This window comes from Stenella coeruleoalba (genome assembly GCF_951394435.1).
Source record: "Stenella coeruleoalba genome assembly, chromosome: 2".
NCBI classification, from domain to species: domain Eukaryota; kingdom Metazoa; phylum Chordata; class Mammalia; order Artiodactyla; family Delphinidae; genus Stenella; species Stenella coeruleoalba.
Genome location: NC_137147.1, coordinates 124,005,753 through 124,023,994, shown reverse-complemented (window position 1 = coordinate 124,023,994; position 18,242 = coordinate 124,005,753). Strand labels below are relative to the sequence as shown.

General features: G+C 37.6%; 1 protein-coding gene across 2 annotated transcripts in view; it reads left to right on the top strand.

Annotated features, from left to right (window-relative positions):
• The window catches only part of CERS3 (ceramide synthase 3), a 132,131-nt gene extending 130,035 nt beyond the window's left edge, over positions 1-2,096 (top strand). For both annotated transcript variants that reach the window (XM_079913516.1, XM_079913517.1), the window contains exon 12: positions 444-2,096. In XM_079913516.1, coding sequence (XP_079769642.1) covers positions 444-611 — 168 coding nt within the window. In that variant the 3' untranslated portion in view covers positions 612-2,096. The remainder of the gene's footprint in view (positions 1-443) is intronic.
• The last annotated feature ends 16,146 nt before the right edge of the window (positions 2,097-18,242 follow it).

The window sequence follows — 18,242 nt, the reverse complement described above, 5'->3', positions numbered from 1 at the left end:
TTTCTAATATAAACATTTAATGGTATACATTTCCTTTTAAACACTGTTTTAACTACACTGAAGAAAATGTGATGTGTTTTAATCTTAATTCAAAATGTTTTCTAGTATCCTTTGAGACTTACTCTTTTGATCCACTGATTATTTATAAGGGTGTTGATTAATTTCCAAGTGTTCTGAAATTTTCCCATTATTTTTTTATATTGATTTCTAGCTTAATTCCATTAGGACCTGAAACATATTTTGCATAATTTTGATTCTTTAAGTTTGTTAAGGTTTATTTTATGATCCATGATATGTTCTATGTTGGTGAATGTTTGGTTGTTTGAATATTGTGTTTTCTCTGAAGGGAGCCATATCTCTAAACTGAGCCCATTTGTTTGCTTATTCACTCAAGAGTCTTTCTGGAAGGTTGTCACTCACAGCCCATTGTTTCTTTTGTCTAGAATATCCAGGACGTGAGAAGTGATGATGAGGATGAGTATGAAGAGGAAGAGGTTGAGGAAGAGAAGGAGGAGAAGGAAGAAGCCACCGAAGGCAAAGAGACAGACGGTTTGAAGAATGGCCTTGGGGCCAACAGGCACCTCATTCCCAATGGTCAGCATGGCTGTTAGCTTGAAGCCCGCATAGCTCCTGGCTCACAGTGCGCTGCAAGGGCTGCTGGGAGCCGGAAGTGCTCCCTCCTCCATTGCTGGAGCCTCAGGACCCACAGGGACCACAGATTTTGCCCTTCCCTCTTTCTAACCAGCACCTTCCCCCCCAACCAAGATGTATTTAACAAAATGTTAATTTGTGTTAAAATGTTTAATATAAGCATCCCCATGGATTTTACTGGAGTTAGGACTCAGATTTCAAAGATTTCTCCTGAGAACCCTTCCACTTCTAATTGTTCCATTCATGAATTTAGACGTTTGGAGCCCACTTTGTTGTAGGCCTTCCCCTTCCCACCTTGCCTGTCCTCAGGATACTTTGGGAAGTGCTAAGTCAACCCACTTTTTCCAGGTGCGTTTAGCCACAGAGAGCAGCTCATTTCCCAAAAATGAGCTAGAAGTGGCAATGGAATGGTGGTGGCAGGACCAAACCAGGGGGCCAAGCTTCCAGGGCTCACGGATCCCTTTCTGCCATGGGCAGTGTTTAAACCTTCCATGCCGTGTGCTTCGTCTCTCCGATGGGAATAACCAGACCTGCCCTGCCCCCTCACAGGGTTGGAATAAGGATCAAATGAGATAATAATGGAAGTGAGAGCGCATACTGTAGGCTATGGTGTTGCTGTTACCTGACCCTCTTTTCACTGTGATCACAGTCCCGTTTGGGAGAGAAGCCTGGTGAAACTTGGCACTGAACAGGCCTGAACAAAAGGCACAGTCTTGAAGAATTCCTTTTAAATGTGTCTGGAAATACCTAAACATGCAAGTACCCAGAAAGCTGTTTCCAGTTTATCTGGTAACTATTTATTTGTTAGCTTCCCAAAGGTAATTCTCAAATCCCCCAGGTTCTCATCCCTCAGGTTCCATGGCCAAGGGGAGGGAGTTTGGGCCCCATTCCTTCTTGTCCTTTGCTGATTTCTCACTTATTTCCTCTCTGAAAGGGACGCTTCCCTGCTGTGGCCCTGAACCCCTCCTTCAGGCCAGCAGAGCTACCCAGCAGGCCATAGGGTCTACCTGGGGGCCTCTCTGGGGGCACTGGACCCAAGTCAGGTTGTTCCCCTAGCCACTATCACCCAGGAAGCCCAGTTTCTGGGGCATGTGTTTGAGCTCCTGATCAAAGGAGGTCTTGGAAAAACAAAGAGACTCTGTACTTTAAATCCCTGCTCTCCAACCCAATCAGAGTGCACAACAGTAAAGCAGAACAAAACAAAGGGCTGGAAAACACCCCTGAGAATGTCCAAGGACAGGTGCTTGAGTCAGTGTCAGCCCCTGGGGCTGCCTTACCTCTCTGGGAGGACAGGTAGGGGCTGGAGGGTCAGTAGCCACCTCTCGACCCCCACAGGGATACATCTCGAGGCCAGCGTGCAGGGCAGACCTCAGAGACTTTCTCAGGTTACTGACTGAGGAGAGGCAGAGCCTTGTAGAGGAAGAGCCTGAGCAAAATGTGCAACTTTTCCCCACCCAATCTCTCATATTTTGGGGTCACATTTTGCATCTTCATCCTGTTTTGCTCAGGGCCCGTATTATAAAGCCAAGTAAGTGGAAGCTAAGACTGTGGGGACTAGTAAAACCCACACAGACTCTACCAATGGGGGCTGCAGCCTCTGGAGCACAAAGGACACTGTATACAGTAAAGGTGTCTGCTTTTTTTTTTTTTTTCAGTAAAAAGATGTTTTTAAAAGCTTCAGGCTAAACAAAAACAAAAAACTTCAAAATTCTTTCCCAACAAAATTTCTTTTTGAAGAATTGTTAGAACAACAGAAAAACATGTGTCAGGTTTCTCTGCATAATATTTGCATTTATGAGTACAATAACATTATATGTGTAATGTATATTATAAATCTCAGATGCCTCCAGTCACTTTAGGGTGTAGCTGTTGAATTATTATCAATATTTATATTATTTTTTTTTGGTGAAAGATCACACTAAGATATTATTTTTATGTTCCAGTTAACAGTTTTTTCCTTGATTTATTTTGGTCTTGTCTCTGTACCAAATAACTTCTTGCTTTAGGTAAAAAAAGTGTTTAGTTGTTGCTCTATCCTCCAGTTCTTTCTTTTTTTTCTTATTTGAACATTGAAGGTAAAATTGATATGCCAATTTCAACTATCTGTGATACAGCTGGAAGCACTAAACTATCTCTTAAGAGGTAGAGATGCATATTTTGTAACATTTTTAGGGCTTTTGTGGTTAATTTTAAGGGTAACCTGTCTTTCTACAGGAAACAAGAGCTCACAGTATATACCAGATGACTTTATAAAAATGTAGTCCACCATGCCGCCAGTATTATTGTAATGGTAATGACTTACAATAAAACAGAGACAGAGCCCAGCATGTGTGGTGATTGAGTAGATTCAGCACACACATTGTTTGGCTTCTTAGAGATCATTACTAGTCCTATTGAGTGGCGGAAACAAAGATTTGCCAGTCCTCTAGAAACACCCTGCAGGGAATCGGGGAGCAGTGGAGAACAGAGCCAAGTTAGGACATTAGGGCTGCTGGCCTTGGGGTACCAGACACCAGAGAGGAGAGGTAACAGGTCAGGCCTGACTGGGCTGAGTATCTTGGCTGTGCACAGTGTAGACAGACAGATGCTTGTGGGCTGGAGACTAACCTGGGCCACAGCACCTGAGCCCTGTAGCAGGCCCTGTAGAAGTGCTAAGTGCATGGTCCTAAAGATATTTTCTCAGCCCCCTTTTATATACCTACCTTTCAAAGGTGGAGGAGGAAATAGGGTCTATTGATGGTTCAACTGGCTGTCCATCAGAATTACCTATTGAGCTTAAAACACACCTTGCCTGCTCCATATTTAGATTAAGTACTTCTGGAATAAGAAAAAGGAATTTGCATTTTAACCAAGTCCATGTGCTTCTGAAGAGCAGTCAGGACTCTGTGTGACCCCACTTGGTTTTATTCCTACTAGCAGTTTTATATGCTAATAAATGAGAATATACAATGATACAGAATATTTACTCCAAAATAAATTCAAATAAAATAATAAAGGAGAAAAGGAAACATGAGAGCAGTCAAGACAAATAGAAAACATTGTAAGAGTTTTACACTGGTTAGTACAATGGCAGTACTAATTACCAAATCCAAATTTATAGGTAATTACATCCAGTGTAAGAACAGAGTACCAGATCAGATTTTTTAATACTCCAACTATAGGCTACTTACAAGAGATATGCTATAAATATATGCAGAAAGAAATGTTGAAAGTAAAAGGAGGGATAAAGGTATACCATGCAAACTCTATCCCCAAAAAGCTGACATAGCTATTCTAATATCAGACAAAGGCAAGAAGAGCTAGTGGGTATTAAGAGGAATGTTTCATAACAGTGAAAGGGATCAGTCCACCAGGAAAATATTTAAAAATTAAATCTGTATACACTGAATAATATGCCTTTAAAATATATAAAGAAAAATTTTACAGAATTAAAAGGAGTAACAAAGTCATAATTGTGTTTGGGTGGTTTTAACACACCATTCAGTATCTGATAGAAACAGCCAACCAAAAAGCAATAAGAATACAGAAGATTTGAACAATGAAATGAACAAAATTGGCCCAGATGACATATGTAGAGAGAGCACTGTACCCAACAAATGCAGGCACACATTCTTTTCAGGTGCATGTGAACATTTACCCAAACTGACTACATGATAGGCCTTAAAACAAATCCTAAAACATTTCAAAGGTTTTAAATCATATAGAGTATGATCACTGATCACAGTGAAATTAGACAAGAAAAATCACCTATTTTTTTTTAAATCACCTATTTTTAAGTTAAGTAATGCACTTCTAAATGTAGCAAAGAAGCAATCACAATGGAAATAAAACATTTTAAAATGAATTATAATAAAAAATAATGAAAAGTATGTAGGATTCAACTAGTGACAAATTTAGAAGAAATTTTATAATATTAAAAGCTTTTAGGGGCTTCCCTGGTGGCGCAGTGGTTGAGAATCCACCTGCCAATGCAGAGGACACGGGTTCGAGCCCTGGTCTGGGAAGATCCCACATGCTGCGGAGCAACTGGGCCCGTGAGCCACAACTACTGAGCCTGCGCGTCTGGAGCCTGTGCTCCACAACAAGAGAGGCCGCAACAGTGAGAGGCCTGCACACCGCGATGAAGAGTGGGCCCCCACTCGCCACAACTAGAGAAAGCCCTCGCACAGAAACGAAGACCCAACACAGCCAAAAAATAAATAAATAAATGCCTCAAAAAAAGTAAAAAGGGAAATTAATAAAATAGAAAACAAACATATAATAGAGAATATCACAAAACCAAAAGTTGGTTCTTTAAAAGAAAACAATTCATAAAGCAAGACTGATCAAGAAAGACACAAATAACTAATAGTAGGAATGAAAAGGATCTGTCACTATAGATCAAACAAAGAACAAATAATAGGAGAATATCATGAGCAACTTTATGTCAATAGATTTGAAGATGTAAATAAAATGTGTAAGTTCCTAGAAAACTACAGCTTGTCAAAATGGGCACAAGAAGAAACAGATATCTAAATAGCCTTCTATACAAAACAATTAAATCTGATATTTTAAAATATGTCCCCCCTTAAAAAAATCTTTAGGCCCAGATGGCTTATACAGTAAATTCTTCCAATATTTAAGGAAGAATTAACAGAAGTATTACACAAACTTTTCCAGAGAAAAAAGGAAGGAACACTTCACATTTGTTTTACAAGGCTAGCATAATCTTGATACTAAAATCTGACAAGAGTATTAGGAGAAAAAGACCCAACAAGTATAGGCTAAGTCATTCATAAACATAGGTGCAAATTTTCTAAACAAAAGCAAACTGAATTCAGCAATATGTAAAGAAGACAGTGCATAGCAAACAAGTTGAGTTTATTTCAGGGGCATGTTGTTGATTTACTATTTCAAAATCAATGTTATTAACCATTTTAAGAGAATAAAGGAAAACCCAAATCTTCAAAAGCCTTATATAAAATTCAACCTCCATTCATTTAAAAAAAAAAAAACTCACAGAAAAGTAGGAAGGAATTTCCTTTATCTGATAATAGCATCTTCAAAGAGTGTAAAGCCAGTATCATCTAATGCTATAATGGTGAGATATTGAGTTTTATCCCCTGGGATTATCACTGAGACAAAAATGTCCACTATCTTCAAGGAGGCCCATCATCCTGAATATATTCAACATTGTATTTTTCATCCCAGCCAGTATAATATTTAATAAATAAATAAATATTACAAAGCTCAAAAGGAAATAATTGTTACTACAAATGTAAATGCAAAAAATCCCCACACATTGTATGTGTGTGTAAATTTATACAGAAATGCCAAGGATTAAGACTGGCTAATACAATTATCTGTAAAGGAACATATTAATGAATCAGATTAGATAATAAAGAACTTCTGTTTCTCAAAAGACACCATTAAGAGAGTGAAAAGGCAAGTCATGGAGTTGGAGAAAATAATTGGCAACACTTATAACTGACAAAGGGCTTGTTATCCAGTATATATAAAGAGGTCCTACTCATCCCCCCAAAAATATACAACCCAATAAAAAAAAATGAACAGGCACTTAACCAACACTTTACAAAACACCATATCTAAATGTTCAATAAACATATGAAAAGGTGCTCAATTTCATTAATCATTAGAAAGACTCATAGTACCAAATGGCAATCACATGGAACAATGGAAACTCACACACTGTTGGAGGAGTATAAACAGTTATAACTACTTTGAAAAATAGTTTGTCATCATTTCCTAAAATTGGACATATGCACATATCATAACCCAGTAATTTCACTCCTAGGTACATACTAGAAAGGCACACGTAAAAGCACAAAAAGAATGCACATGAATGTTCATATCAGCAATGTTAACAACTCTGAAGGGCACTTCCCAAATGTCCATCAAGAGTAAAATGGACAATTGTGGTCTATTTACAATACAGGATACTGTAGAGCAATGAAAATGAACCAACTGGTACTTGCAACAATATAGTTTCCTCTTACGATCTTAATGTTTTGTAAAAGACTCTAATGCAAAATGAACAGTTAATAGTGCGGACCACAGAAACGGGCATGAGATGCTAAGGCTGCTGCTGCCGCCACCAAGAAGCCTGTGTGCGAGAACAGGTCACTATCCACAGCCCCCTTCCGGGGACCCTGTGCAGCCCGCCACTGCCAGAGTCCCGGGATCCAGGGACAACTTCCCCAGGAGAACGCACAGCGCGCCTCAGGCTGGTTCAACGTCACGCCGTCCTCTGCCGCCACAGGCTCACCCCACACTCCGTGCCTCTCCCTCCCCCTGGCATGTGTGACCAGAGTCCCCGAAGCAGCTGCTCCTTTAACCCCGTCCTGTCTGAGCGAAGAACAGACACCATCTGGTGACCTACGTGCAGAGGCGCGCCCAAATCCAAGGCTGAGTCCCTGGGAGCTGTGAGAACAAAGAAGAGAAAGGGAAATCTCTCCCAGCAGCCTCAGAAGCAGCGGATTAAAGCTCCACAATCAACTTGATGTACCCTGCATCTGTGGAATACCTGAATAGACAACGAATCATCCCAAAGGGAGGAGGTGGACTTTGAGAGCAAGATTTATGATTTTATCCCCTTTTCCTCTTTTTGTGTGTATGTGTATGCTACTGTGTGAGATTTTGTCTGTATAGCTTTGCCTCCACCATTTGTCCTAGGGTTCCACCCGTCCATTTAAAAAATTTTTTTCAATAATTATTTTTTATTTTAATACATTTATTATATTTTATCTTACTTATTTTATTTTACTTTATCTTCTTTATTCCTTTCTTTTTTTCCTTCCTTCCCTCCTTCCTTCCTTCCTCCCTCCATCCCTCCCTCCTTTCTTTCTTTCTTTCTTCTTTCTTTCTTCTTCTACTAATTCTTTCTTTCTACTTTTTCTCCCTTTTATTCTGAGCCATGTGGATGAAAGGCTCTTGGTACTGCAGCCAGGAGTCAGTGCTGTGCCTCTGAGGTTGGAGAGCCAATTTCAGGACACTGGTCCAAAAGAGACCTCCCAGCTCCACATAATATCAAACGGTGAAAATCTCCCAGAGATCTCCATCTCAACACCAGTACCCAGCTTCACTCAATGACCAGCAAGCTACAGTGCTGGACACTCTATGCCAAACAACTAGCAAGACAGGAACACAACCCCACCCATTAGCAGAGAGGCTGCCTAAAATCATAGTAAGTCCACAGACACCCCAAAACATACCACCAGAGGTGGACCTGCCCACCAGAAAGACAAGATCCAGCCTCATCCACCAGAACACAGGCACTAGTCCCCTCCACCAGGAAGCCTACACAACCCGCTGAACCACCTTTAGCCACTGGGGACAGACACGAAAAACAACGGGAACTACGAACCTGCAACCTGCAAAAAGGAGACCCCAAACACAGTAAGATAAGCAAAATGAGAAGACAGAAAAACACACAGCAGATAAAGGAGCAAGATAAAAACCCACCAGACCTAACAAATGAAGAGGAAATAGGCAGTCTACCTGAAAAAGAATTCAGAATAATGATAGTAAAGATGATCCAAAATCTTGGAAATAAAACGGACAAAATGCAAGAAACATTTAACAAGGATCTAGAAGAACTAAAGGTGAAACCAGCAATGATGAACAACACAATAAATGAACTTAAAAATACTCTATTTGGGATCAATAGCAGAATAACTGAGGCAGTAGAATGGATAAGTGACCTGGAAGATAAAATAGTGGAAATAACTACTGCAGAGCAGAATAAAGAAAAAAGAATGAAAAGAACTGAGGACAGTCTCAGACACCTCTGGGACAACATTAAACACAACAACATTCGAATTATAGGGGTTCCAGAAGAAGAAGAGAAAAAGAAAGGGACTGGGAAAATATTTGAAGAGATTATAGTTGAAAACTTCCCTAATATGGGAAAGGAAATAGTTAATCAAGTCCAGGAAGCACAGAGAGTCCCATACAGGATAAATCCAAGGAGAAATACACCAAGACACATATTAATCAAACTGTCAAAAATTAAATACAAAGAAAACATATTAAAAGCAGCAAGGGAAAACCAACAAATAACACACAAGGGAATCCCCATAAGGTTAACAGCTGATCTTTCAGCAGAAACTCTGCAAGCCAGAAGGGAGTGGAAGGACATATTTAAAGTGATGAAGGAGAAAACCCCACAACCAAGATGACTCTTCCCAGCAAGGATTTCATTCAGATATGATGGAGAAATTAAAACTTTTACAAACGAGCAAAGCTGAGAGAGTTCAACACCACAAAATGGGCTTTACAACAAATGCTAAAGGAACTTCTCTAGGCAAGAAACACAAGAGAAAGAAAAGACCTACAATAACAAACCCAAAACAATTAAGAAACTGGGAATAGGAACATACATATCGATAATTACCTTAAATGTAAGTGGATTAAATGCTCCCACCAAAAGACACAGACTGGCTGAATGGATACAAAAGCAAGACCCATATATATGTTGTCTGCAAGACACCCACTTCAGACCTAGAGACACATACAGAATGAAAGTAAGGGGATGGAAAAAGATATTTCATGCAAATGGAAACCAAAAGAAAGCTGGAGTAGCAATTCTCATATCAGACAAAATAGACTTAAAAATAAAGACTATTAGAAGAGACAAAGAAGGACACTACATAATGATCAAGGGATCGATCCAAGAAGATATAACAATTGTAAATATTTATGCACCTAACATAGGAGCACCTCAATACATAAGGCAAATAATAACAGCCATTAAAGGGGAAATCAACAGTAACACATTCATAGTAGGGGACTTTAACACCCCACTTTCACCAATGGACAGATCATCCAAAATGAAAATAAATAAGGAAACACAAGCTTTAAATGATACATTAAACAAGATGGACTTAATTGATATTTATAGGACATTCCATCCAAAAACAACAGAATACACATTTTTCTCAAGTGCTCATGGAACATTCTCCAGGATAGATCATATCTTGAGTCACAAATCAAGCCTTGGTAAATTTAAGAAAATTGAAATTGTATCAAGTATCTTTTCTGACCGCAATGCTATGAGCCTAGATATCAATAACAGGAAGAGATCTGTAAAAAATACAAACACATGGAGGCTAAACATTACACTACTGAATAACGAAGTGATCACTGAAGAAATCAAACAGGAAATAAAAAAAATACCTACAAACAAATGACAATGGAGACACGATGACCCAAAACCTATGGGATGCAGCAAAAGCAGGTCTAAGAGGCAAGTTTATAGCAATACAATCTTACCTTAAGAAATAGGAAACATCTTGAATAAACAACCTAACCTTGCACCTAAAGCAATTAGAGAAAGAAGAACAGAAAAACCCCAAAGTTAGCAGAAGGAAAGAAATCATAAAGATCAGATCAGAAATAAATGAAAAAGAAATGAAGGAAACTATAGCAAAGATCAATAAAACTAAAAGCTGGTTCTTTGAGAAGATAAACAAAATGGATAAACCATTAGCCAGACTCATCAAGAAAAAAAGGGAGAAGACTCAAATCAATAGAAATAGAAAAGAAACAGGAGAAGTAACAACTGACACAGCAGAAATACAAAAGATCATGAGAGATTACTACAAGCAACTCCATGCCAGTAAAATGGAAAACCTGGAAAAAATGGACAAATTCTTAGAAAAGCACAACCTGCCAAGACTGAATCAGGAAGAAATAGAAAATATGAACAGACCAATCACAAGCTTGAAATTGAAACTCTGATTAAAAATCTTCCAACAAAAAAAAAAAAAAATCTTCCAACAAACAAAATCCCAAGACTGGATGGCTTCACACGCGATTTCTATCAAACATTTAGAGAAGAGCTAACACCTATCCTTCTGAAACTCTTCCAAATATAGCTGAGGGAGGAAAACTCCCAAACTCATTCTACGAGGCCACCATCACCTTGATACCAAAACCAGACAAGGATGTCACAAAGAAAGAAAACTACAGGCCAGTATCACTGATGAACATAGATGCAAAACTCCTGAATAAAATACTAGCAACCAGAATCCAACAGCACATTAAAAGGATCATACACCATGATCAAGTGGGGTTTATTCCAGGAATGCAAGGATTCTTCAATATATGCAAATCAGTCAAGGTGATAAACCATATTAACAAATTGAAGGAGAAAAACCATATGGTCATCTCAATAGATGCAGAGAAAGCTTTCGACAAAATTCAACTCCCATTTATGATAAAAACCCTGCAGAAAGTAGGCATAGAGGGACCTATCCTCAACATAATAAAGGTCATATATGACAAACCCACAGTCAACATCATCCTCAATGGTGTAAAACTGAAAGCATTTCCACTAAGAAAAGGAACAAGACAAGGTTGCCCACTCTCACCACTCTTATTCAACATAGTTTTGGAAGTTTTAGCCATAGCAATCAGAGAAGAAAAGGAAAGAAAAGGAATCCAAATCAGAAAAGAAGTAAAGCTGTCACGTTTGCAGATGACATGATACTATACATAGAGAATCCTGAAGATGCTACCAGAAAACTACTAGAGCTAATTAATGAATTTGGTAAAGTAGCAGGGTACAAAATTAATGCACAGAAATCCCTGGCATTTCTATACACTAATGATGAAAAATCTGAAAGTGAAATCAAGAAAACACTCCCATTTACCATTGCAACAAAAAGAATAAAATATCTAGGAATAACCCTACCTAAGGAGACAAAAGACCTGTATGCAGAAAATTATAAGACACTGATGAAAGAAATTAAAGATGATACAAATAGATGGAGAGGTATACCATGTTCTTGGACTGGAAGAATCAATATTGTGAAAATGGCTCTACTACCCAAAGCAATCTACAGATTCAATGCAATCCCTATCAAACTACCACTGGCATTTTTCACAGAACTGGAACAAAACATTTCACAATATGTATGGAAACACAAAAGACCCCGAATAGCCAAAGCAATATTGAGAACGAAAAACAGAGTTGGACGAATGAGGCTCCCTGACTTCAGACTATACTACAAAGCTACAGTAATCAAGACAGTATGGTACTGGCACAAAAACAGAAACAGAGATCAATGGAACAGGATAGAAAGCCCAGAGATAAACCCACGCACAGATGGTCACCTTATCTTTGATAAAGGAGGCAGGAATATACAATGGAGAAAGGACAGCCTCTTCAATAAGTGGTGCTGGGAAAACTGGACAAGTACATGTAAAATATGAGATTAGATCACTCCCTAACATCATAGACAAAAATAAGCTCAAACTGGATTAAAGACCTAAATGTAAAGCCAGAAACTATCAAACTCTTAGAGGAAAACATAGACAGAACACTCTATGACATAAATCACAGCAAGATCCTTTTTGACCCACCTCCTAGAGAAATGGAAATAAAAACAAAAATAAACAAATGGGACCTAATGAAACTTCAAAGCTTTTGCACAGCAAAGGAAACCATAAAGAAGAGTAAAAGACAACCCTCAGAATGGGAGAAAATATTTTCAAATGAAGCAACTGACAAAGGATTAATCTCCAAAATTTATAAGCAGCTCATGCAGCTCAATAAAAAACAAACAAACAACCCAATCCAAAAATGGGCAAAAGACCTAAAAGGACATTTCTCCAAAGAAGATATACAGACTGCCAACAAACACATGAAAGAATGCTCAACATCATTAATCATTAGAGAAATGCAAATCAAAACTACAATGAGATATCATCTCACACCAGTCAGAATGGCCATCATCAAAAAAATCTAGAAACAATAAATGCTGGGGAGGATGTGGAGAAAAGGGAACACTCTTGCACTCCTGGTGGAAATGTGAATTGGTTTAGCCACTATGGAGAACAGTATGGAGGTTCCTTAAAAAACTAAAAATAGAAATACCATATGACCCAGCAATCCCACTACTGGGCATATACCCTGAGAAAACCATAATTCAAAAAGAGTCATGTACCAAAATGTTCATTGCAGCTCTATTTACAATAGCCAGGAGTTGGAAACAACCTAAGTGTCCATCATCGGATGAATGGATAAAGAAGATGTGGCACATATATACAATGGAATATTACTCAGCCATAAAGAGAAACGAAATTGAGCTATTTGTAATGAGGTGGATAGACCTAGAGTCTGTCATACAGAATGAAGTAAGTCAGATAGAGAAAGACAAATACCGTATGCTAACACATATATATGGAATGAAGAAAAAAAAATGTCATGAAGAACCTAGGGGTAAGACAGGAATAAAGACACAGACCTGTTAGAGAATGGACTTGAGGATATGGGGAGGGGGAAGGGTAAGCTGTGACAAAGCGAGAGAGAGGCATGGACATATATACACTACCAAACGTAAGGTAGATAGCTAGTGAGAAGCAGCCGCATAGCACAGGGAGATCAGCTCAGTGTTTGTGACCGCCTGGAGGGGTGGGATAGGGAGGGTGGGAGGGAGAGGAAAGAGGGAAAATATCTGGGAACATATGTATATGTATAACTGATTCCCTTTGTTATAAAGCAGAAACTAACACACCATTGTAAAGCAATTATACTGCAATAAAAAAGTTAAAAAAATTAGTACTAATAAGAGTGCATTCAAATAATGCAGAAATAATGTATGTATCAAATGAAAAGTGAAAAACTCTCTGCAAAAGGGAAACACTCTTAGCGTTCATTGTGATTCCATCCAGAAACATTCTTATGCCTATTTTCGCCTGAATTTGTTGTGGAATGCCAGCTCCCCAAACATCCCCAGTGCAGCCTGTTTTTGAGATGGATGGAGGTGATTGCCCATGGCAGTAAGACAGAGCACCTAGAGAGGACTGGCAATGCTCAGTGAGGGAAGGCCAAGGTCGGATTATTTTTGAGAATTTGAAGTTTGTTTTATGGGTCTTTCAACGCCAAGACTTAATTAAGATCAGCTTAGGAACATAACAGTTTAGGACTGGTGAAGGCAGCAAGGGAAAGATTTTGAGGTGAAGGGTTCAAGGAATCATAAGTTTCTTATGCAGTAAACTATCTGTGGATGTTTTCTATTGAGGAGTTGATGGTTCTTGAGAGAAGGTTCTGAAATAAACAATAATTATTTGCCTGGCAAAAGTCTTCTAGAATCATAAAGTTATGCTAATGAAGACAGTGGAATAGTCAAGTCATGTAAATGGGGACAGTGCGCTGTGTGGGTTTGGTGATCTGGGTTCGCAGCATATACTTACGTTATCTATGTACATACTCATGTTACCTTTATCCATGAACTCTGCTATAATGCGCTCAGGTGAGGGGGAAATGAAAATAGAAGCACCTCCTGTGTATGCCCGAGACTGTGAACACCCAGAGGGGGCATCTTTAACTAATTTGCACTAAGGCTCCATATAGGCAATTGGCAGCACTATACAATGTACTTTTTAAACACAAAGATCTGCACTCTAAGTCTACACATGATCTGGTCCTTGCTTTTTGCTCACCAATGCATTGTAGGGATCTTTCCATATTGGCACATATAGATCACTTTCATTTCTGTAAGAGCTGCCAGGTAATCCTTAGAAATTTATCATAAGTATTTAACCAGTCTCATATTGTTGGACACTTGAATGGTTTCTAGTTTTTATCTCTTATAATATTGCCATGAACATCCTTTGGTGGAAGTATCTAACCCAAGTTGCCTAGTTTAAAAATCCCTACTCTGGGGCTTCCCTGGTGGCGCAGTAGTTGGGGGTCTGCCTGCCAATGCAGGGAACGTGGGTTCGTGACCCGGTCTGGGGGGATCCTGCGTGCCGCGGAGCGGCTGTGCCCGTGAGCCATGGCCGCTGGGCCTGCGCGTCCGGAGCCTGTGCTCCGCAGCGGGAGAGGCCACGGCAGTGAGAGGCCCACGTACCAAAAAAGAAGAAGAAGAAGAAGAAAAAAATCCCTACTCTGTTACTTACTGTGTAACCTTGAGCAAGTTTCTTGATCTCTTCACCTTCAGTTTACTCATCTGTAAAATGGACCCAGAACCTTCTTCATTATGTCATGTTGAGGATTAAATGAGATGATCCACATAAAACATTTTTCAGCCCACCTTCACATAGTAAGCACTCAATAAATGTCAACTCTTCTAATTGTTCATAATTCCCATGGGGTAAGTTTCTACTAGTGAGATTTCTGGGTCAAGGCACATGCAGTTTTCATTTTAATAGATACAAATTGCCTTCCAAAAAAGGTGTACAAATTTAAGTCCTACTGACCGTGTTTGAGAGTAGCTATTTCTCTGAAATGGGAATCATCAACTTTTGACCTTTTCTCTGGTCTGAGAGTTTTAATATCTTATTGTTGTTTTGACTTGCATCTCTTTAATGTGAATTAGATGGAACATTTGTGTTTCTTTTACTTGCTTACCCATTTTTCTATTGGGTTATTGTTCTTTTCCTTAGGTTTCTATGAGCCACTGTAAGGAGATTGACTTCTATCATCTGTAATATAGAATTTTCTGCTTGCCTTTGGTCTTATGATTTTATATGTAGTAATTTGGGGAGTCCATTCATTAATTTTAATTTTTCCAGTAGTAAAATACATCAGTCTTTTCCTTAACAGTCTCTGGAGTCTGCTTCCTGCTTGGAAAGTCTTCCCTAAACAAAAGTATACGTAAAAAATCATTCACGCTTCTTTTTACAGCTTCCATGGATTCATTGATTCTCTGCTCCAGATGGTATTTATTTTGATGTAAGAAGTAAGATGAGAAGGGACTTTTTTTAATGGTTGCTGGTCTTCCCCCAAAACATTTGCTGAATTCTATTTCTTTTTTCTTGTGTTTGAAATGCCACCATTAAATTCCCATATGTATTTTGTGTCTCCTGCCTCTGTGTACTTTCCACTCTGTTTCACTGAAGTGCTTATCCTATACTATCCTATTTTAATTTGAATAACTTTATAATAGGTTTTAATATGGTTGGGTCAGTGACCCATCTCTACTCTTTTACTTCCAAATTTCATTGGCCCATCTCACATTTTTATTTCCAACATTTCTTTTATTACAAACTAGAAGCCAGATGAATTCTAGAGTTTTTGGTTAGGTTTTCCCCCACATCTTGATGGTATGCTATTTTGAGATTGCTCTGAATTTATAATTAATTTAGGGGACTTAAATTATAGTTTTGAGTCATCCTATCCAAAAGTAATGTGTGTGTTCCTATTTAGTTAAATCCTCTTTTATGTCTTCCAGTAGAATTGGGAGATTTTGTTCACATAGACCCTGAAATTTTTTTTTAAGGTTTATACCAAGGTAATGTATCTTTTTTTATTATTTTTGAAAATATGATCTTTACTTCCTTTATATATAAAGGTATATATATACATATATATATGTATATATATATGTACATATATAATATTTAGAAAAGCTACTGATTTTTGTATGTTAGTTGTATAACCTGACACTCCACTCATGTTCCTAATAGGTTTTCAGCTCTTCTAAAATCAGGAATGGGTGTGGGTGTTGAATTGCCTTTCTTGGGGTGCTGATCTAGTAGTTGCTCTTTGCTCTGTTAATCTGATCATATTAGTTTCTTACTATTGGACTAGCCTGGCATTCAGGGAGCCAGCTTCTCTTGGTCACAATGTGTTATTTTAAAGTTTACTGACAAATTTCTTTTTTGTTGAATATTTTAGCATGGATTTTATTAAAATATTTTTCTAAAGTTTTCTATTTTGTGTTCTAAATGTTTTCTGTATAAATATTGTGTAGAGTTGATAAAGAAAAATTTGGAGGATTCTTTCTTTTCTTGTTCCTTTTTTACTTTACTGTTTCACTTTTTTTTATTGTTTGCTCTGAGTATTGCATTCTACAGACATAATTTATCACTAGTTTTGATATTTTACAAATTCGAGTGAAGTGCAAGAATCTTATTTCCCTCTATGTCCCTTTACCATCCCCCATTTATAATTGTTTTAAATATTTCCTCTATATACTTTGAGAATCACATCAGATAATGTTAGAATTTTTGCTCCAATCCTCAAACATAATTTAGCAAAGTTGAACAGAAAAGCCTCCATTGTATTCACCCATGTCCTTTCTATTGTTTTCTCTTCTGTTCTGGAGTTCTAAGATTCCTTCTTTTATCATGTCTTTCTGTTTCAAGGACTCCCTTTAGCCATTTTTAGGGTAGGTGCTGATAATATTTTCTTATTTCTTTTACCTAAGAATATTTTGATTTTCCCTGCATTTCTGAAGAATATTTTCACTGAATATAGAATTATAGAATAAATATAGTTATAGTTATTTTCTTTGATAGTTGATAATTTTATTTGGGAAATAAACATCATAGCTAACATCATAAGCTAACATCATAGTTAAAGGAAAGACAATGCGTTCCCCCTAAGATTGTGAGAGCGGCAAGGATGTCTGTTCCCAGCAGTCCTATTCTGACCACCTGACAACATTGCATTGGAAATCCTAACCACTGTAATAAGACAATAAAAAGAAATAAAAGGCTTACAGATTGAAAAAGCAGAAACAAGACTTTGATAATTATAGAATAAATATAGTTATAGTTATTTTCATTGATTCTTTCTTATTTTCTTTCAGCAAGTGAAAACTGTTGTGTCACTTCCTTCTGGTCTTCATGGTTTCTGATGAGAAATCTGCTGTGATTTGAACTATCTATCCTCTATTGGTAGATATCATTTGTGCTTGCTGCTTTAAGAATTTTTCCTTTGTCTTTAGTTTTTAAAAGTTTGATTATGACTTGTATTGATATGAATTTCTTTGGGTTCATCCTGTATTGTATTTGCTCAGCTTCTTAAATCTGTATGTTATGTCTTTTACTGAATTTGAGAAATTTTCAGTCAATATTTATTTGAATGCTTTTTCAGCACCTCTCCTTTTCTCCTTTCCACCTGGGATTCCGATGACAAAAATGTTAGCTCTTTCATTAGACTCCCACAGGCCCCTGAGGCTACCTACATTCATGGTTTTGGTTTTGGTTTTGGTTTTCTCCACTCTATTTTCTCTTTGTTGTTCAGACTGGACAGTTCCTACTGTATTAATTTCCAGATCATGAATTCTCTCCATTTTGTTGTTGAGAGAAACAGCATAAAACTCCACTGAGTTTTTAAATTTTGGTTAGTGTATTTTTTAATTCTAAGATTTCCACTTGGTTTTCCTTTATATTTTCTGTTACTCTGATGAGACTTTCTCATGCTTCCCTTTGTTTCAAATATGTTTGTAACTGCTCCTTGAAGCATTTTTTAATTGAAAACTGCTTTAAAATCCTTGTCAAGAAGCAAATAATAAAATGAAAGTAGAAGTGAATAAAAGTGAAAACAAAAACAATAAGGAAAAATCAATGAAACAAAAAGGTGATTCTTTGAAAAAATCAGTAAAATTGAAAGACATCTTGAAAGACTAAAAAAGGTAAAAAGAAAATATACAAATAATTAATATCAGGAATGATAGAGGTGCTACATAGACTTTGAATCTGTTAAAAAAAAAAGACAGTAAGAGACTACTATAAACAACTTTATTTCATAAATTCAATAACTCAGAAGAAATGGACCAATTCCTTGAAAACTGCAACCTACTAACAACACTTAGCCAAGGTAAAACAGATAAGTTGAGTAGCACTGTATTTATAAA